The following is a 16,098-nucleotide window of genomic DNA, read 5'->3' on the forward strand; positions in this document are numbered from 1 at the left end:
TCTGCTCACTCGCTTGCAACTCTATAATTTATTTTTTTAAGATTTTATTTATTTATTTGAGAGAGAGTGAGAGAGAAAGAGAGCATGAGCAGGGGGGTGGGTAGAGGGAGAGGGAGAAGCAAGCTTCCCGCCGAGCAGAGATACCGTTGCGGGGCTGGATCCCAGGACTCTGGGATCATGACCTGAGCCAAAGGCAGATGTTTAACCGACTGAGCCCCAGGCGCCCCAAACACTTTAATTCTTAATGTTTCTGGCTTATTATTATTTTTTGGTTTACTTATTTTTAGTAATCTCTACACCTGATGTGGGTCTTGAATTCCAGACCCTGAGATCAAGAGCTGCGTGCTCTTCTGACTGAGCCAACCAGGTACCCCAATATTTCTAATGTTTTAGATTGTACTAAATAAATTTAATTATACTATATCCATTTCCTTATACATTTATAATTGATAGGGTTTTTCATGTTTTGATAAAGAAGTTTAAAGGTCATGGAATAATTGTGATTTTCCCCATTGATTATTAAGGTTGCTTTGCATAGTTTCTGCTTGCAAAGTCATTTTTAGGGTATTACACTCCTGTGCAGAGATTCTGTATTATAATATGTCCCCCAAGTTATTACATATTTAGACTTCATTAAGTTTAAGAGTGATGTCTTTTTTTTTAAAGATTTATTTATTTATTTGAGAGAGCGAGAGAATACATAAGAGGGGGGAGGGTTAGAGGGAGAAGCAGGCTCCTTGCTGAACAGGGAGCCCGATGCGGGACTTGATCCCGGGACTCCAGGATCATGACCTGAGCCGAAGGCAGTCGCCCAACCAACTGAGCCACCCAGGCGCCCCTGATGTCTTTTTTTTAACAATTTATTTCAGAGAGAGAGCGCACAAAGGGAGAGGGAGAAGCCGACTCCCTACTGAGTAGGGAGCCTGCTGCAGGGCTGGATCCCAGGATCCTGGGATCATGACCTAAGTAGAAGGCAGACAGACACTCAACCAACTGAGCCACCCAGGCACCCCAACAGTGATGTCTTCTTACTTTTCCTATTCCCTTACCAACTCTTCTCAAATAATTTAGTCCTAAAGCCTTTAGGTGGTGTCAGCAAGGTAGATAAGCATGTGACTATAGGAGCCAAGGATAGAGGTTACCTACACAGGAGGGTAGCCCAGCATGGAGAATGGTTACATGAAGGTGAACTGATAAAGTAAGTAAATGTGGTAAGGATAATGGCAGCCACATATCTTATTGTTAGAGTTACAAATCTGTACTTAGTCAAACTTGCAACCATTTGACTTTGATCAAAGGAAATGGGAAGTCTGATGAAGAATGGGGTATTTACATACCTTCAAAATCTCTCTCCAGAAAATACTAATTAATTACAAAGGCAAAAAGAATAACATCATAGTAGTGCGCCTGGGTGGCTCAGTCCTTAAGCATCTGCCTTTGGCTCAGGTCATGATCCCGGGGTCCTGGGATCGAGTCCTGCATCGGGCTCCCAGCTCGGTGAGCAGTCTGCTTCTCCCTCTGCCCCTCCCCCCCATTCTCTCTCTCTCTCTCACAAAAATAAATAAAATCCTTAAAAAGGGCGCCTGGGTGGCTCAGTTGGTTAAGCGACTGCCTTTGGCTCAGGTCATGATCCCGGAGTCCTGGGATTGAGTCCTGCATCAGGCTCCGGGCTCAGTGGGGAGCCTGCTTCTCCCTCTGACCCTCTTCCCTCTCATGCTGTTTCTCTCTCTCTCTCAAATAAATAAAATCTTTTTAAAAAAATCATCTTAAAAAAATCCTTTAAAAGAAAAAAAGAATAACTTCACAGTAGAGAAGTCTGCCAGAGACTCTCTTAATCAACTCATCAAAGTTATGGAAGTCATGAAATCATGTGCCATTTGTATGTAGTGAAAAGAACACTGCGTGAAAAACATCCCCAAACTCAAACTGAGGGACATTCTACAAAATAACTGGCTTGAAATCTTCAACATTGTCAACATTCTTAAAGACCAAGGAACTGTTCCAGATTGAAAGAGACTTGAAAACTGATCTAATGAGATGCATGATTCTGAACCAGAGACTCTGCTGTTAAGAGAGTTTAAAGGGGCAGTAAGAGAAACGAATGGGGTCTGAGGAGAGTATGTTAATTTCCTGGTGTTGATGGTGGTTGTGATTATGTAACAGAATATACTTGTCTGTGGGAGATATACACTAACATTTTTTTTTAAACCATGCATTCTTTTTTTTTTTTAAAGATTTTATTTATTTATTCATGAGAGAAAGAGAGAGAGAGAGAGGCAGAGGGAGAAGCAGGCTCCCAAGGAGCAGGGAGCCCGATGCGGGACTCGATCCCAGGACTCTGGGATCATGACCTGAGCCGAAGGCAGACGCTTAACCATCTGAGCCACCCAGGCGCCCACTAACATTTTTTTTAATGTTTTATTTATTTATTCATGAGAGTCAGAGAGAGAGAGAGAGAAGCAGAGGCAGAGGGAGAAGCAGGCTCCCCGCCTAGCAGGGAGCCCAATGAGGGACTCGATCCCAGGACCCTGGGATCATGACCTGAGCCGAAGGCAGACGCTTAACCATCTGAGCCACCCAGGCACCCCTACACTAACATTTTTGAGAATGATGGGTCATCATGTCAGCAACATACTCTTCTGTGGTTCAGGAAAAGAAAAAGTTCTTTGTACTGTATTTGTAACTTTAAGTTTGAGATTATTTCAAAATAAAAACTCTTTAAAATTTTTATTTATTTTTTAAAGATTTATTTGAGATAGAGAGCGAGAGCGAGTGCGCGCGTGAGAGAGCGAGCGAGCATGCACGAGCGGGGGCGGGGGGGGGAGAGGCTCTTCAATGAGCAGGGAGCTGGACGAGGGGCTCAGTACTAGGACCCTGGGATCACAACTTGAGTGGAAGGCAGATGCATGACTAACTGAGCCACCCAGGTGCCCCCAAAATAAAAACTTTTAAAACATGATAAAACCATTTTATTTAAAAATGCCCATCTTTTAATGTGCTCAATTAATTTTAATGAAAAATTTTAGATGTTTTTCTTAAAAGGAAAAGGTATGTAGTTTTCCAAATTAGTTTAGAAGTTATATGAGCAAAAAAATTGGAATACCACTGGCCTGGAAGAACTAACTTCCTTCTCTAGGGCTCCAGGCAAATGAAATCATTTTCTGAATTCCTCCAGAGCATTTTCTCTGCTCTACTCACAAGCTATTAATAGGAAACACAGCTGGGGCACCTGGGTGGCGGAGTCAGTTAAGTATCAGACACTTGGTTTGACTCAGGTCGTGATCTCAGGGTCATGAGCTCTAGCCCTGCTTCTGGCTCCGAGCTCAGCACAGATGCTGCTTAAGACTCTCCACCTCTCCCTCAGCCCCTCCCTGCATCTCTCTCTCAAACAAATAAATAAATCAATCTTAAAAAAATAGAAAACGCAGTGTACTTAGGAAGGAGGCGGTGCATTAGTACTCCAGGGTCTAATACTCTAATACCTGCTAGCCGGTTACTTAACCTCTCTCTGCCTCAATTTCCTTATCTGCAGTAATACAGGTGTACCTAGCACAGAGGACAGCACATAAAAGTGCCCCATGAACACCAGCTATTGTATTTCTGAAGTCTGAGCTCTAAGTGGACAAGATTCACATCTGACTCATATTATTCTCATTGTTTCTGTCCTACACTGTTTATCAGGTAATCTTTTTTCATCTTCTTTCTCTAATATATCATTCACACTTGCAACCATTGTCTTCCTAATCTGTAGATCTGATCACATAATTCTCCCTGTTCAAGCTGATTTCCCAATGCTTACAGGATAAAGTCAAAATTCACTGCCACAATCAAGTAACATCTCTGCTTCCACACCATGGACTCAAAGGTTTCACCCAGCTTGCTTTCACACTTTAAAGCCATTGATCCAGTTGTTTTTGTGTGTCTGAAATGTCCTTTCCTCCCTGATCACATTCTATTCATTCTTAAAAGTTGGTCTCAAAACCTCACCAGACTTTCTCACAAGTAATTAGTCACCTGCTGTTCTGGTGTTATATAACATCATGTTTATAACTCCGTAATTGCCAATCGTACTTTGTTAATAATTTAAAATCTTTCTGCTCCTCCGTAGGTCATTCATTCACTCATTCATCAAATATTTATGGAATATCTATTAGATAACAGGCTCTGTTCCCAGCACTGAAAGTACCCCTGTGAACAAGTCACGATTAGGTTCTCATGTAATGAATGCGGACAAGTAAGAAAATAAAAAATACCAGGTCGTCGTGAGTGCTACACAGAGAATGTCGAGTGAATATGATTAGCTGTTCAATATTGTACGCTCAGAGATCGTTTTTTTCTTAAAGTACCCTTAGGCTATGAATTTGAAAGCGCCTAAGCGACAGTCATAGGGGAAGAGCTGTGCAGGTCTCAGGAACAGCCGGTGCAAGGGCCCCGAGGTAGGAAAGAGCTGGTGTGGCTGTAGCCACGAGGGGGAGGAAGGTGTGTGCGGCCGAAGCTGCTCCGGGTGGTGGTCCCAGGTGGACGTTTACAAAGGCTACGCGGCCACTCTGTGCAGAAAGTCTGAGGGCAGGGGGGCAAGCCGACGCAGATTCCCACCCTGCGTGGGGGTTCCTCGACCAGCACTGGACACACTAAACGGGTTTCCCCTCGGAACTTCTCACGCCAGGTCTTTTCTCCGACGGTGTCAGGGGATGACACAGAACCTCGGTGCAGTGGTTGACGGGATGCAGGAACTTGGATACAGCACCTCCCGCAGAGGCCCAGGCTGGGTAGCGGAGAAGGTGCGCAGCTTGCCTCGGCGGGCGGAAGAGGCGGGAGCAAGTGCTTGTCCCAAGTTCGCCCGGCGCCGGTGATGCGCATGCGTGCGCGCGTGCCCTCTTCGGTTAGGGACCGGGTCCCGAGAAGGGGCGGGGCCGGCCCTCCGCGCCGGAAGGGGGTTGGCTGGGCGGGGTCGGGAGGCGGTGGCGGCGGCTGCGCGCGCGCGCGCGAGTGCGAACGCGGATCGCCGCGAGGGCCGAGGCGGGCCGAGGCGGGCCGGGCTGTGGGGACGACGGACGGCGACTATGGCCGCGGCGGCGGGCGGCGGCGGGCTAGGGGCGGCGGCGGGCGCCGCAGGCGCGGGAGGTGCGGCGACGGCCGCGGGCCTGGCCGTTTATCGGCGGAAGGACGGTGGCCCGGCCAGCAAGTTTTGGGAGAGCCCGGAGACGGTGTCCCAGCTGGATTCGGTGCGGGTCTGGCTGGGCAAGCACTACAAGAAGGTGGGTTCGCGCGCCCGTGGGGGCCGGGGAGGCCACGCGACGGGAGCCGGGCGCAGCTACTGGCCTCGCGGGCCTCGGGCCGCCCCTCCCCCCCCCCCGCGCGCCACGAGGGACAACAAAGGCAGGCACCGGGCCCGCCACGCCCCCGCCGTCCGCTCTCGGCGCCCGCGCGCCCGGGGCTCCACCAGGTCCCGGGGGCCAGGCCTCTGGGAATCCCTGCATCGCGGGCGAGAGCCCCAGCGCACCCCGGTGTGCAGGAGCATCTCGAGCTCAGCAAACCGGAGGGCGTGAATCTCTTTTGTTAGCTGCATTGGGTGTGCGAACAATGAATATTACAAACTGTCCGAGCCAGGGTTGTAAGAGCAGCCTCAAGTATTGTTTAGCGACTCATCTTCAAAGTCAAGTGAGGTAGCTAAGGTTCTACTACCTGTTGTTGGTTTGGTAAAGAATGACTAGACGATTGTACTCGGAAGTTAATAACAGCAGGCCAATACAATGGATGATAGTATGGATGAGCACTGATACTAAAAAATGACAGTTTTTACTTCATTGTACTTTTAGTTCCGTGTGGTGTGAGTACAAGAGTTAACGTTCACAGGTACCTAATGTGTTTCTCAGTGAGGCCTTCCCCGAGAATCCCATTTATACTAGACTGCCGCAACTTCATATCAGTACCTTTATTTTCTTTGTACCACTTTGTGAGATTACTTTTTTCATTTAGCTGTTTTTCCTACTTTTGGGAGGTAAGTTCCGCTGAGTCAGTGGTATTGAAAGTTGTGAATTAACCTTTTATTTATAACGAAGTGTTTTTTAACTTCCCCTTGTAGATACCTAGGAGTGAACTCCCTTAGAAGGTGTAATGAAGCAGACAGCCCCAAATACCTTCTCTGCCCCAGATTTCGGAACACCCTTTTCAAGTTCCATACTTCCCCCATTGAGAACCATAGCACTGGGGTAAGGACCTTGTCAGGCCTCTTCACTGCAGTGCACCCCCCCCCCCCCCCCGCCATGGTTGGTACTAATTGCCTCGCCCTTAGTAGTTGCTTAGTAAATATTTGTTCAGTGAATGAAAAGACGAAGTAGTCTAGAAACCTATTTTGAGTTCTGCAGCGCAATGGAGTCTGTCAGGTTTTGGCGGTTGATAGGGACAGGATCTTGGGTTCTTTTGACATTACACTGTGGTACTTTCAGAAGTGGCTGTTTCTTACTGAAGTTTTAGGAAGTGAGAGACAATGTATATTTTTATATGCTTTGACTTTTTTTGCCCCCAAATTTTGCAATCATACTTGGGATTGCCAGTTTTTCTCATCTGTGTGTAAGTAGACAAGAATATTGCTCTCCCTTTTACAGTGATAAATTGGTCACTTTTTTATGTAGGCAGCAGAGCTTCTAGAAGTGGCTAAGGAAATTGAACATATTTATATTATGAAAGTATTATTTTTATCTTATGCTCTTCAGCCAATGCTTTGGGTTTTTTTTTTTTTAAGATTTTATTTATTTATTAGACAGAGAGAGACAGCAAGAGCAGGAACACAAGCAGGGGGAGTGGGAGAGGGAGAAGCAGGCTTCCCGCTGAGCAGGGAGCCCGATGTGGGACTCGATCCCAGGACCCTGGGATCATGACCTGAGCTGAAGGCAGACGCTTAACAACTGAGCCACCCAGGTGCCCAATGCTTTGGGTTTTAAATTCACTGTACCTTAATGTAGCCTTCCCCTCCCCCAGTCTGGATTTCTTTATTGAGATATAATTGACATATAACATATTAGTTTATCAATGTAGTTTTATCAGAAATGAGGAATATTCCTTTGGATATCAAGGAATAGGAAGGAGAAAGAAAAATAATAGTAATTTCTACCTCTCCAAACTCTCTGTGCATCTGTTTGGGCCCAATTTTGTTTGGGTGAAGAAGTGGTTCTGGGGCAGACAGGGATTTGTGCCAGAGTGTTGAGGCCATTGGGCAAATGTTGGCTCAGTGTTCTTCAGGCCTTAAAGATCAAGTAGAAGTTAGGTCTCAGGGTTTCATAAGGCCAGAGTATATTTCTTGGGCCTCCTCAAATTCAGAATTGTATATTCCTTATGCCTGACAGCCAGAATCCTCTCAGCCTTAGAGAGTGGTGTTGGAGTGGTGAAAGTACTATCCAGGACACAATATGTTTCCACTCAGTGTACACATTGATGTGTTTTAACTATTTTCTGTTGCATTTAATACTATATTTTCACATTAATAAATCTCAGCAACTGAATGAAACATGACAGTGGTAGTCCCGTTTTTATTAATATTTTGTTTTTAAGATTTTATTTATTGGAGAGAGTGAGCACACGAGCAGGGGGAAGGGGCAGAGGGAGAAGCAGGCTCACCACTGAGCAGGGAGCCTGATGCGGGACTCAGTCCCAGGATCCTGGGATCATGACCTGAGCCAAAGGCAGCCACCCAATGGACTGAGCCACCCAGGCGCCCCCCATTTTTATTAATGGGTTTATCCATGCATTCCATGAACAACAGCTGGGCATCTAACTGTATCTGGGCACTTAAACCATTACTCAAATTCTTATAACAGTCGTGGTTCATAGATATTTATTTCATTTTACACATGAGTGGAACCTGAGACTCCAGATATAAGTGACCTCTCTAAGATTACAATTAGGAGTGAAGGTCTGCCTGGCTCCAAAACCCCAATATTTTTTTGCTACACATAATCCCTCTCATCAAGGAATATAGTGGAAGGTAGTGGAAAATGTAGTGGTAAAAAACATAGACCCTTGTAAAACTCATGTGGTTTCAAATTAAAAGAACTTCCTTGTATTTTTGTTTTCTCTGTGTCCTTAGTAGGTGCTCAGTACATGTTTGTTCAATGAATGAACAGATTCTAGTCTAGGAACCTATTCATTTAAGCTTTGTTGATAAATTTGGCTCAGCAACACAGAAGGGAGAGGGAATGCTTTTTGATTAGGATGAGCTTCAACTGGGCCAAAGAAGTCCAGAGGAGGTGACTCCTGGAGGGAGGCAGGTAGGTGATTGGGAGCACAGGGTGGTTAACGGTTGGCTTGAGGTTGCATTTTAAGTCCAGCAGCAGTACGGAAGGAAGCTTGTTCATCTCCTACCTGAGCTGCCTTTGTATTATTGGGTACATGTCTTTGCGTCCTAACTTTGATGAAGATGAAAGCTGTATTTCTGTCCATGGTTTCTGAGTGGTTTTCAAATGATAAAACCTTACTGATTTTAAATGGTTTCAACTCAGATACTTTGGAGGTGAAGGATATCTGTAAACAATTAAGTTCCCAGGTAAGTTTCTTCCTGGTTTGACTCATTAATGAAATAAGATTTAAGATGGCAGGATGATTTCAATGTAAGGGTGATCGCTAAAGTAGACTAGATTGTCTAAGGAATGCATTTCAATACACTTTACATAAAGTATTTAACAGTTAAAGACAGTTTTTTTGTTTTATGGGGCATTTGCTGCAATAGGTTTGTTTAGGGACAAGTTATTAAAATTTTGATACTTTATTGATGCCATAGATAGCATAAAGCAGGTATATTGATAAAACTTTCTAAACTTTCTACCTTTTCTTTCTCTTTTTTTTATCTTCCTACCTTTCTTAAAATACTTGAGACTAAAAATTTTTCGTTGTCTTAAGTAAAACATGCTGTTGAGCTTTTTTTTGATCAAAAGATAAAATGTTTATGACTGAAATAATCTATATTTTTTTTTTTGGTTAATCAGAATTGAGTATTTTGAAAGCTGTCAAGAACCCTTTATGTTTTAGGTAATGTTTTTGGAAGCCATTTAAAATGAGCTCTATTATGTCACTGTAGGATAGTGAATGAGCATTACACTTTGGAAGATGTGAGTTCAGTACTCTCGGCTGCTAATAACTTGTCCCTAATTGGTGGTGTCCTTGAGCAGATGACTTGATTCCTGTTTTAATTTTCCATATGTAAATTGGAGTAAGATTGACTTCCTTAAGACTGAATCAAACGAGATAGTTGTTGAAGACGAGATTATGTAAATTTGAGGTGGTGATGATACTTTTGTGTATATCCCATGGTCAGCTTGCTTTATTCTTATTGGTTAAATAGAATGGTAATATTTTGAGGTGTTTAAAAGTTGATTTAAAACATAACATTGGCTGCCTTTTGAGTGGTTGTGAGGTATAGTTTAATACATTAATGTGACAGTTCATTTATGAATTAAAAATGTCATCTTTTTCGTGTTTGGTAACTTTTGTGGGTGATTTGGGAAAAGTATTTAACCAAGGTTAAACATTTTATAATTAAAAAAATTGGGGGAGGGGTTCCTGAGTGGCTCAGTTGGTTAAGCGGCTGCCTTCAGCTCAGGTCATGATCCCAGGCTCCTGGGATTGAGTCCCATGTCGGGCTCCCTGCTCAGCGAGGAACCTGCTTCTCTCCCTCTGTCTCCCGGCTTGTGCTCTCACTCTCTCTCTGTCAAATAAATGAATAAAATATTAAAAAATAAATAAAAAATTGGGGGTGCCTGGGTGGCTCAGTCGGTTAAGCGTCTTTTAAGCGTCTGTCTTCTGCTCAGGTCGTGAACCCAGGGTCCTGGCATCTAGCCCTGAGGCAGTCTGCTTCTCCCCCTGCCTCTGCCTCTCTCTCTTGTGTCTCTCATGAATAAAATAAAAATAAAATCTAAAAAAAAATTGGATTTTAAAATACCTAAGGTAATAATTTTGATTGAACTTTGAACCTGGCCATCTTTATTTTGAAACAAAGTTGACCACATGAAACTTTTTACATGTTTTTGTATTCTGAATGATAATATAGCAAATGAAACATGCATAGTAGTGAAATTTAGAATATATATGAAGCTATGTATATAGCAGTTGCTAAACTTAATTTTTGCCTAAAGAGTTGATTTGGTTTTTGCTGAACAGCCTTCCTCCAAGATGGTGTGTTTTTCAGTTTTAGGATTTGGCATTGTTCAGTTATCTACAGGTATCTGAAAAATAAAAAGTTAGGCTCATTAATTTTTCATGTTGCTTTACTGTGTACAAAAATTGCAGTATAATTTTGCCCTGAGAAACCCATTCTTATAAAAATAATAAAGTTACCTTGTGGATATATACTCCATATTTTGTCAGTTCTGTAGTATACATTTGAAGAGTTTATTAAGGATTACATGAGTGCTATGAATTACTTACTAATTGAGTATTGCTTATTAAAGATTTAGTATGTTGAGTAAATGGGAAAAAACCAGATACTGAATTGTCACTTGTAAGTGTATAGTCCTTAAAAAAGTAAACTTCATAGTTTTTGTGGGAATTGGCAACTGGCAATATATTATCATAAAGGGGAATCGTAAGTAGCTTTAAACGTTTAAAAATTGTTTAACTCGGGGCGCCTGGGTGGCTCAGTCGTTAGGCGTCTGCCTTCGGCTCAGGTCATGATCCCAGGGTCCTGGGATCGAGCCCCACGTCGGGCTCCCTGCTCCGCGGGAAGCCTGCTTCTCCCTCTCCCACTCCCCCTGCTTATGTTCCCTCTCTCGCTGTGTCTCTCTCTGTCAAATAAATAAATAAAATCTTTAAAAAAATTGTTTAACTGGTTTTTAACTTTTTAAAATTTTAAAAAGATTTTATTGGAGAGAAGGAAGGGTGGGTGGGGGGAGGGCAGAGGGAGAGGGAGAAGCAGACTGCCTCGGGGCTGGATGCCAGGACCCTGAGATCATGACCTAAGCCTAAGTCAGAAGCTTAACTGATTGAGCCACCCAGGCTCCCTTTAACTTTTAAATTATAATTCAGCATATTCTTTAAGATGTATAGTAATACCTGAAACAGATTTTTTAAAAAAGTTTAGTGGTTCTTTTTTTTAAAAAATATTTATTTATTTGAGAGAGAGAGAGGGCACAAGCGGGGGGCGGGTTGCAGAGGGAGAAGCAGACTCCCCCTGAGCAGGGAGCCTTGTGTGGGGCCAGATCACAGGACTCCAGGGTCATGACCTGAGCCGAAGGCAGACGCTTAGCCGACTGAGCCACCCAGGTGCCCCAGTTTAGTGGTTCATAAAGTGGGTTCCCACTCCAGTTGTTTCACCTAGAATTTCTTAGAAATGCAAATTCTTGGGCCTGACCTATGGAATTAGAAACTCCAAGTGGGTCTAAAATTTGAAAAACATTATTTTAGTCCAACAAAATTGACATCTTACATGTTTAATGGTATGAAGTTTGTTTCCATTTTTTGACTAGTGTGTGGCACAGGTGTTTTACTTTGTGGCCTTACGAAAATGTGTTTTCACAGAACACCCTTAGTATAAAAGAAAACTTTTTATAAGGATGAAAAAGGAGTGGTCTAGAACAGGAATAGATAGATTTTTTCTATAAAGGGCAGGAGAGTAAAGATTTTAGGCTTTTCAGGTCATGCCATCTCAATTATAACTGTTTGACTCTGCTGTTATATGAAAGCCATCACAGACAATGTGTAGTGAAAGAGTGTGCTGTGTTTTGATACAACTTTATTTATGGACACTGAAACTTGAATTTCATGTAATATGTGTCCTGAAATATTATTCTTTTTTTTAAAAGATTTTGTTTATTTGAGAGGGAGAGAGACAAAGCACAAGTCGGGTATAGAGGGAGAGGGAGAGGGGAGCCCAACATGGGCTTGATCCCAGGACCTCGAGATCACGACCTGAGCCGAAGGCAGATGCTCAACCGACTGAGCCACCCAGGTGCCCCGAAATACTATTCTTTATTCTTTAAAATTTCTTTCTAGAGGTGCCTGGTTGGTGCAGTCGATTAATTGTCTGACTCTTTGTTTCAGTCCAGGTTGTGATCTCAGGGTCATGAGATCCTACCCTGTGTTGGGCTCCCTGCTCAGCTCGGAGTCTGCTTGAGATTCTCTCTCTCCCTCTGCCCCTCCCGCTCATGCTCTCTCTCTCTGAAAGTCGTTGGGCGTCTGCCTTCGGCTCAGGTCATGATCCCGGAGTCCTGGGATCGAGCCCCGCATCGGGCTCCCTGCTCTGCGGGAAGCCAGCTTCTCCCTCTCCCACTCCCCCTGCTTGTGTTCCCTCTCTCGCTGTGTCTCTCTCTGTCAAATGAATAAAATCTTTAAAAAAAAAAATTTCCTTCCAACCATTTAAAAATCAAAAAACTGTTCTTAGTTTGTGGGCCACAGAGAAACAGGCAGTGGACTGGATTTTACCAACCTTTGGTCATGTAATATAAAGCATTCCAACAAAATACCAGTTTTTAGCAAAGTGAACTGCATGCTGGCTGTTTCATTTAGAGTGGAAAGCTAATGCACCTGTATAAATAAAATTTGGGAGGATACTAAGCTTTAAGAAGAATTGCCTTTTATATCATGCCTTATCTTTGCTTGGCAGTAGTACAAATTGAGAGCCATTCAATTTAGTAAGAGTAGACTGTGCAGCTGATAATCATTTTGTCATATATAAATCACTTACAAATTATTTCTTGTAATAGAAAGCTACCACATTAATCTTGAAATGTTGGATGATACTGGGTACGAGGTTGTTCCAGGAAGAAAAATTCATTTTACTATCTTTTGTTATCTTTTCAATTTCAAGGAGGTATAGATGTTTTTCCTTTTCAAAATTGGAGGTTTAAAAACATTTATTGAGGGGCGCCTGGGTGGCTCAGTCGGTTAAGCGTCTGCCTTTGGCTCAGGTCATGATCCCAGAATCCTGGGATCGAGTCCCACATCGGGCTCCCCGCTCCGCGGGAAGCCTGCTTCTCCCTCTCCCACTCCCCCAGTTTGTGTTCCTGCTCTCACTGTGTTTCTCTGTCAAATAAATAAATAAAATCTTTAAAAAAAAATAAAAATAAAAAAATTATTGAATGGGGCGCCTGAGTGGCTCAGTCGTTAAGCATCTGCCTTCGGCTCAGGTCATGGTCCTGGAGTCCTGGGATTGAGTCCCACGTTGGGCTCCCTGCTCAGCGGGAAGCCTGCTTCTCCCTCTCCCACTCTCCCTGCTTGTGTTCCCTCTCTCGCGGTGTCTCTGTCAAATAAATAAGATCTTTAAATAAAAAAAAATTAATGTATTGGCTTTTCAAAGTGATATTGAACATTTCATACTTAATTAAACTTTCACATTTAATTTAACTTGCTAATTTATGCTTTTCCTGTCATGTTATGTATTTCCTTGCTGTGGAACCAGCTTGCTCTCTGCCACTGGTTTGGCCTTTGGACATTGTCGACATTAGCGTGCATAACTTTTCAAATATATTTGTTTACAATTTTTTTTAAAGATTTTATTTATTTGAGAGATAGCAACAGAGATAGTGTCAGAGATAGCGAGAGAGAGCACAAGTGGGGAGGAGAGGGAGAAGCAGACTCCTGTGGAGCAGGGAGCCTGACCTGGGGCTTTATCCCAGGACCCTGGGATCATGACCTGAGCTGAAGGCCGACACTTAACCGACTGAGTCACCCAGGTGCCCCTAAAAAAATTTTTTTTATTGTAGTAAAAAAGTAACAATTTGCCGTCCTAACCATTTTTTTTTTAAGATTTTATTTATTTATTTGACAGAGACACAGCAAGAGAGGGAACACAAGCAGGGGGAGAGGGAGAGGGAGAAGCAGGCTTCCCACTGAGCAGGGAGCCTGATGTGGGGCTCAATCCCAGGACCCTAGGATCATGACCTGAGCTAAAGGCAGACACTTAATGACTGAGCCACCCAGGTGCCCCCCCATCCTAACCATTTTTAAGTGCACATGAAAACAACCACTTTATTATATTCAAAACTTCTTGGCATAAAACAACCTTTTTTTTTTTTTTAAGATTTTATTTATTTATTTGACAGATAGTGAGAGCAGGGACACAAGCAGGGAGAGTGGGAGAGGGAGAAGCAGGCTTCCCGTGGAGCAGGAACCCTGATGCAGGCCTTGATCCCAGGACTCTGGGATCATGACCTGAGCTGAAGGCAGCCGCTTAACAATTGAGCCACCCAGGTGCCCCTAAAACAACCATTTTATTATGCTCAGAGTTTCTGTGTGTGTGAGGAATTTGGAAGGGTACAATGGGCACAGTTGTCTCTGAGAACTGTGTCTGGAGTTTCAACTGGGAAGATTTGACGATTGGGGATAACTTGACAGCTGGGGGCAGAATCATCTGGAACCATCTTTACTTATGTGTCTGGTGGTTGTACTGTCAGTCTTCTGGGACATCACCTGGGGCTTCTGGCCATAGCATCTCCAAGAGGCTTCTCCATGTAGTCTGGGCTTCCTCAAAGTATGGTGTTCTCAGGGTAGTTAGACTTAGTGGTAGTTCAGGACTCCAGAGGTGACTGTCCCCAGAGGACTACGTGAAAGCTTTTGACTTATCCTCAGAGGTCCCACAGCATCACTCCCCCACCCCCCCAATGCATTCTAATGGTTATAAGTTAGTCATTAAGGATGGTCTTTTTTTTTTTTTTAAGATTTTATTTATTTATTTGACAGAGACAGCGAGAGAGGGAACACAAGCAGGGAGAGTGTGAGAGGGAGAAGCAGGCTTCCCGCTGAGCAGGGAGCCTGACGTGGGGGTCGATCCCAGGACCCTGGGATCATGACCTGAGCTGAAGGCAGACACTTAACGACTGGGCCACCAGGTGCCCCAAGGATGGTATTGATTCAGTAAAAGAAGGGCATACACCCTACTTCTTGATGAGAGGAGTGTCAGAGAAATTTGTAGGCCTGTTTTAAAAACAATACAGTTTGCTCTCTGGCCACAAGTTATTTATATTCATCCCATTTACAAAATACATTTGCTAATAGGTCTCATCTGATTATAGTATCAGCCTCAAGTTTGAGGTTCAGGATCTCACCATCTACTTTAGGTGCAGGTGCACACGAGATGACTTGGATTCATTGCTTGGGCATGATTTTTCTCCTGAGACCTGTTAACTTTCCCTCCCCACTGCACCAAGTATTTATTTTTCTAAGCTTCTTTACGGCAGAGACCATGGCTCAGACCTCTGCAAATCTGTCACCTGGCCAGTGCTTAGTAGGTAATAGGAAGTAAGCTACCATTGTCTTCTGCACGATTGTCCCAGGTTTTGAGTCCTCATCTTTATCTTGCAGTATGTTCATGCGGATGCTCCTACCAACAAAACACTGGCTGGGCTGGTGGTACAGCTTCTTCAGTTCCAGGAAGATGCCTTTGGGAAGCATGTCACCAACCCGGCCTTCACCAAACTCCCGGTAAGTACATCAACTTATTATAATAACACTGGGGAATCTGCAGTTTCTGTGCTCTCAAGGGCAGCCTACAGCTCTTTCCTTTATTGCTCCTATCCTGTAGAATAAACAAAAGAGCCTCAACTGAATTTTAGCTATAGATTATTATTGTTTTTTAAGTGTAGGAAGCTCCACTTTCAGGAGTCATTTAACATTTGCATGAAACATCACAACAGCTATTTATAGACTTAACCATGAACATTTTACTATGTTGTAGTTTCCTTGTAGTCTCTGCCATACCAGGTCTTCTCCATTCTTTCTCCTGATTCAATTCTTGTGGCTAGGATACTTTCTTTTGGAATTTTTATCTTGTGTTGGTAAGATTTTCTGAGCTTGTGTGAAAATATAATTCTGTTGTCCTTGCAATTGATACTTTGATAGTTTGGTTTGGTATATAAATACTGGATTATGCTTTTTTTCTTTTGAAATATGTAGGTTTTATTTTTTATTTTTAAGTTTGTTTATTTTTAGTAATCTCTACACCCAGCATAGGGCTTGAACTCACGACCTGGAGATCAGGAGTCGCATGTCTACCAACTGAGCCAGCCAGGTGCCCCTGGTTTTGTTCTTTCCTTAACATTTGATTTTGTAGAGAAAAATCTGATACTTGATTTTCCCCTTTTTTATACTGATCTTTGAAATTCAGAAATATGA

At 43.3% G+C, this 16,098-nt stretch overlaps 1 protein-coding gene across 3 annotated transcripts in view; it reads left to right on the top strand.

The window, feature by feature from the left end:
* Positions 1–5,024: 5,024 nt before the first annotated feature.
* The window catches only part of SMARCC1 (SWI/SNF related BAF chromatin remodeling complex subunit C1), a 174,715-nt gene continuing 163,641 nt past the window's right edge, over positions 5,025–16,098 (top strand). For 2 of the 3 annotated variants that reach the window (XM_028095898.2, XM_028095899.2), the window contains exons 1-2: positions 5,025–5,258; positions 15,289–15,408. In XM_028095898.2, the coding sequence (XP_027951699.1) occupies positions 5,064–5,258; positions 15,289–15,408 (315 nt within the window). In that variant the 5' untranslated portion in view covers positions 5,025–5,063. The remainder of the gene's footprint in view (positions 5,259–15,288; positions 15,409–16,098) is intronic. The other variant, XM_028095900.2, reaches the window with a different exon arrangement.

The sequence above is a fragment of the Eumetopias jubatus genome, unplaced genomic scaffold (assembly GCF_037043125.1).
Source record: "Eumetopias jubatus isolate StellerSeaLion01/CBP00866 unplaced genomic scaffold, mEumJub1_p1.0 scaffold_1, whole genome shotgun sequence".
NCBI lineage: Eukaryota > Metazoa > Chordata > Mammalia > Carnivora > Otariidae > Eumetopias > Eumetopias jubatus.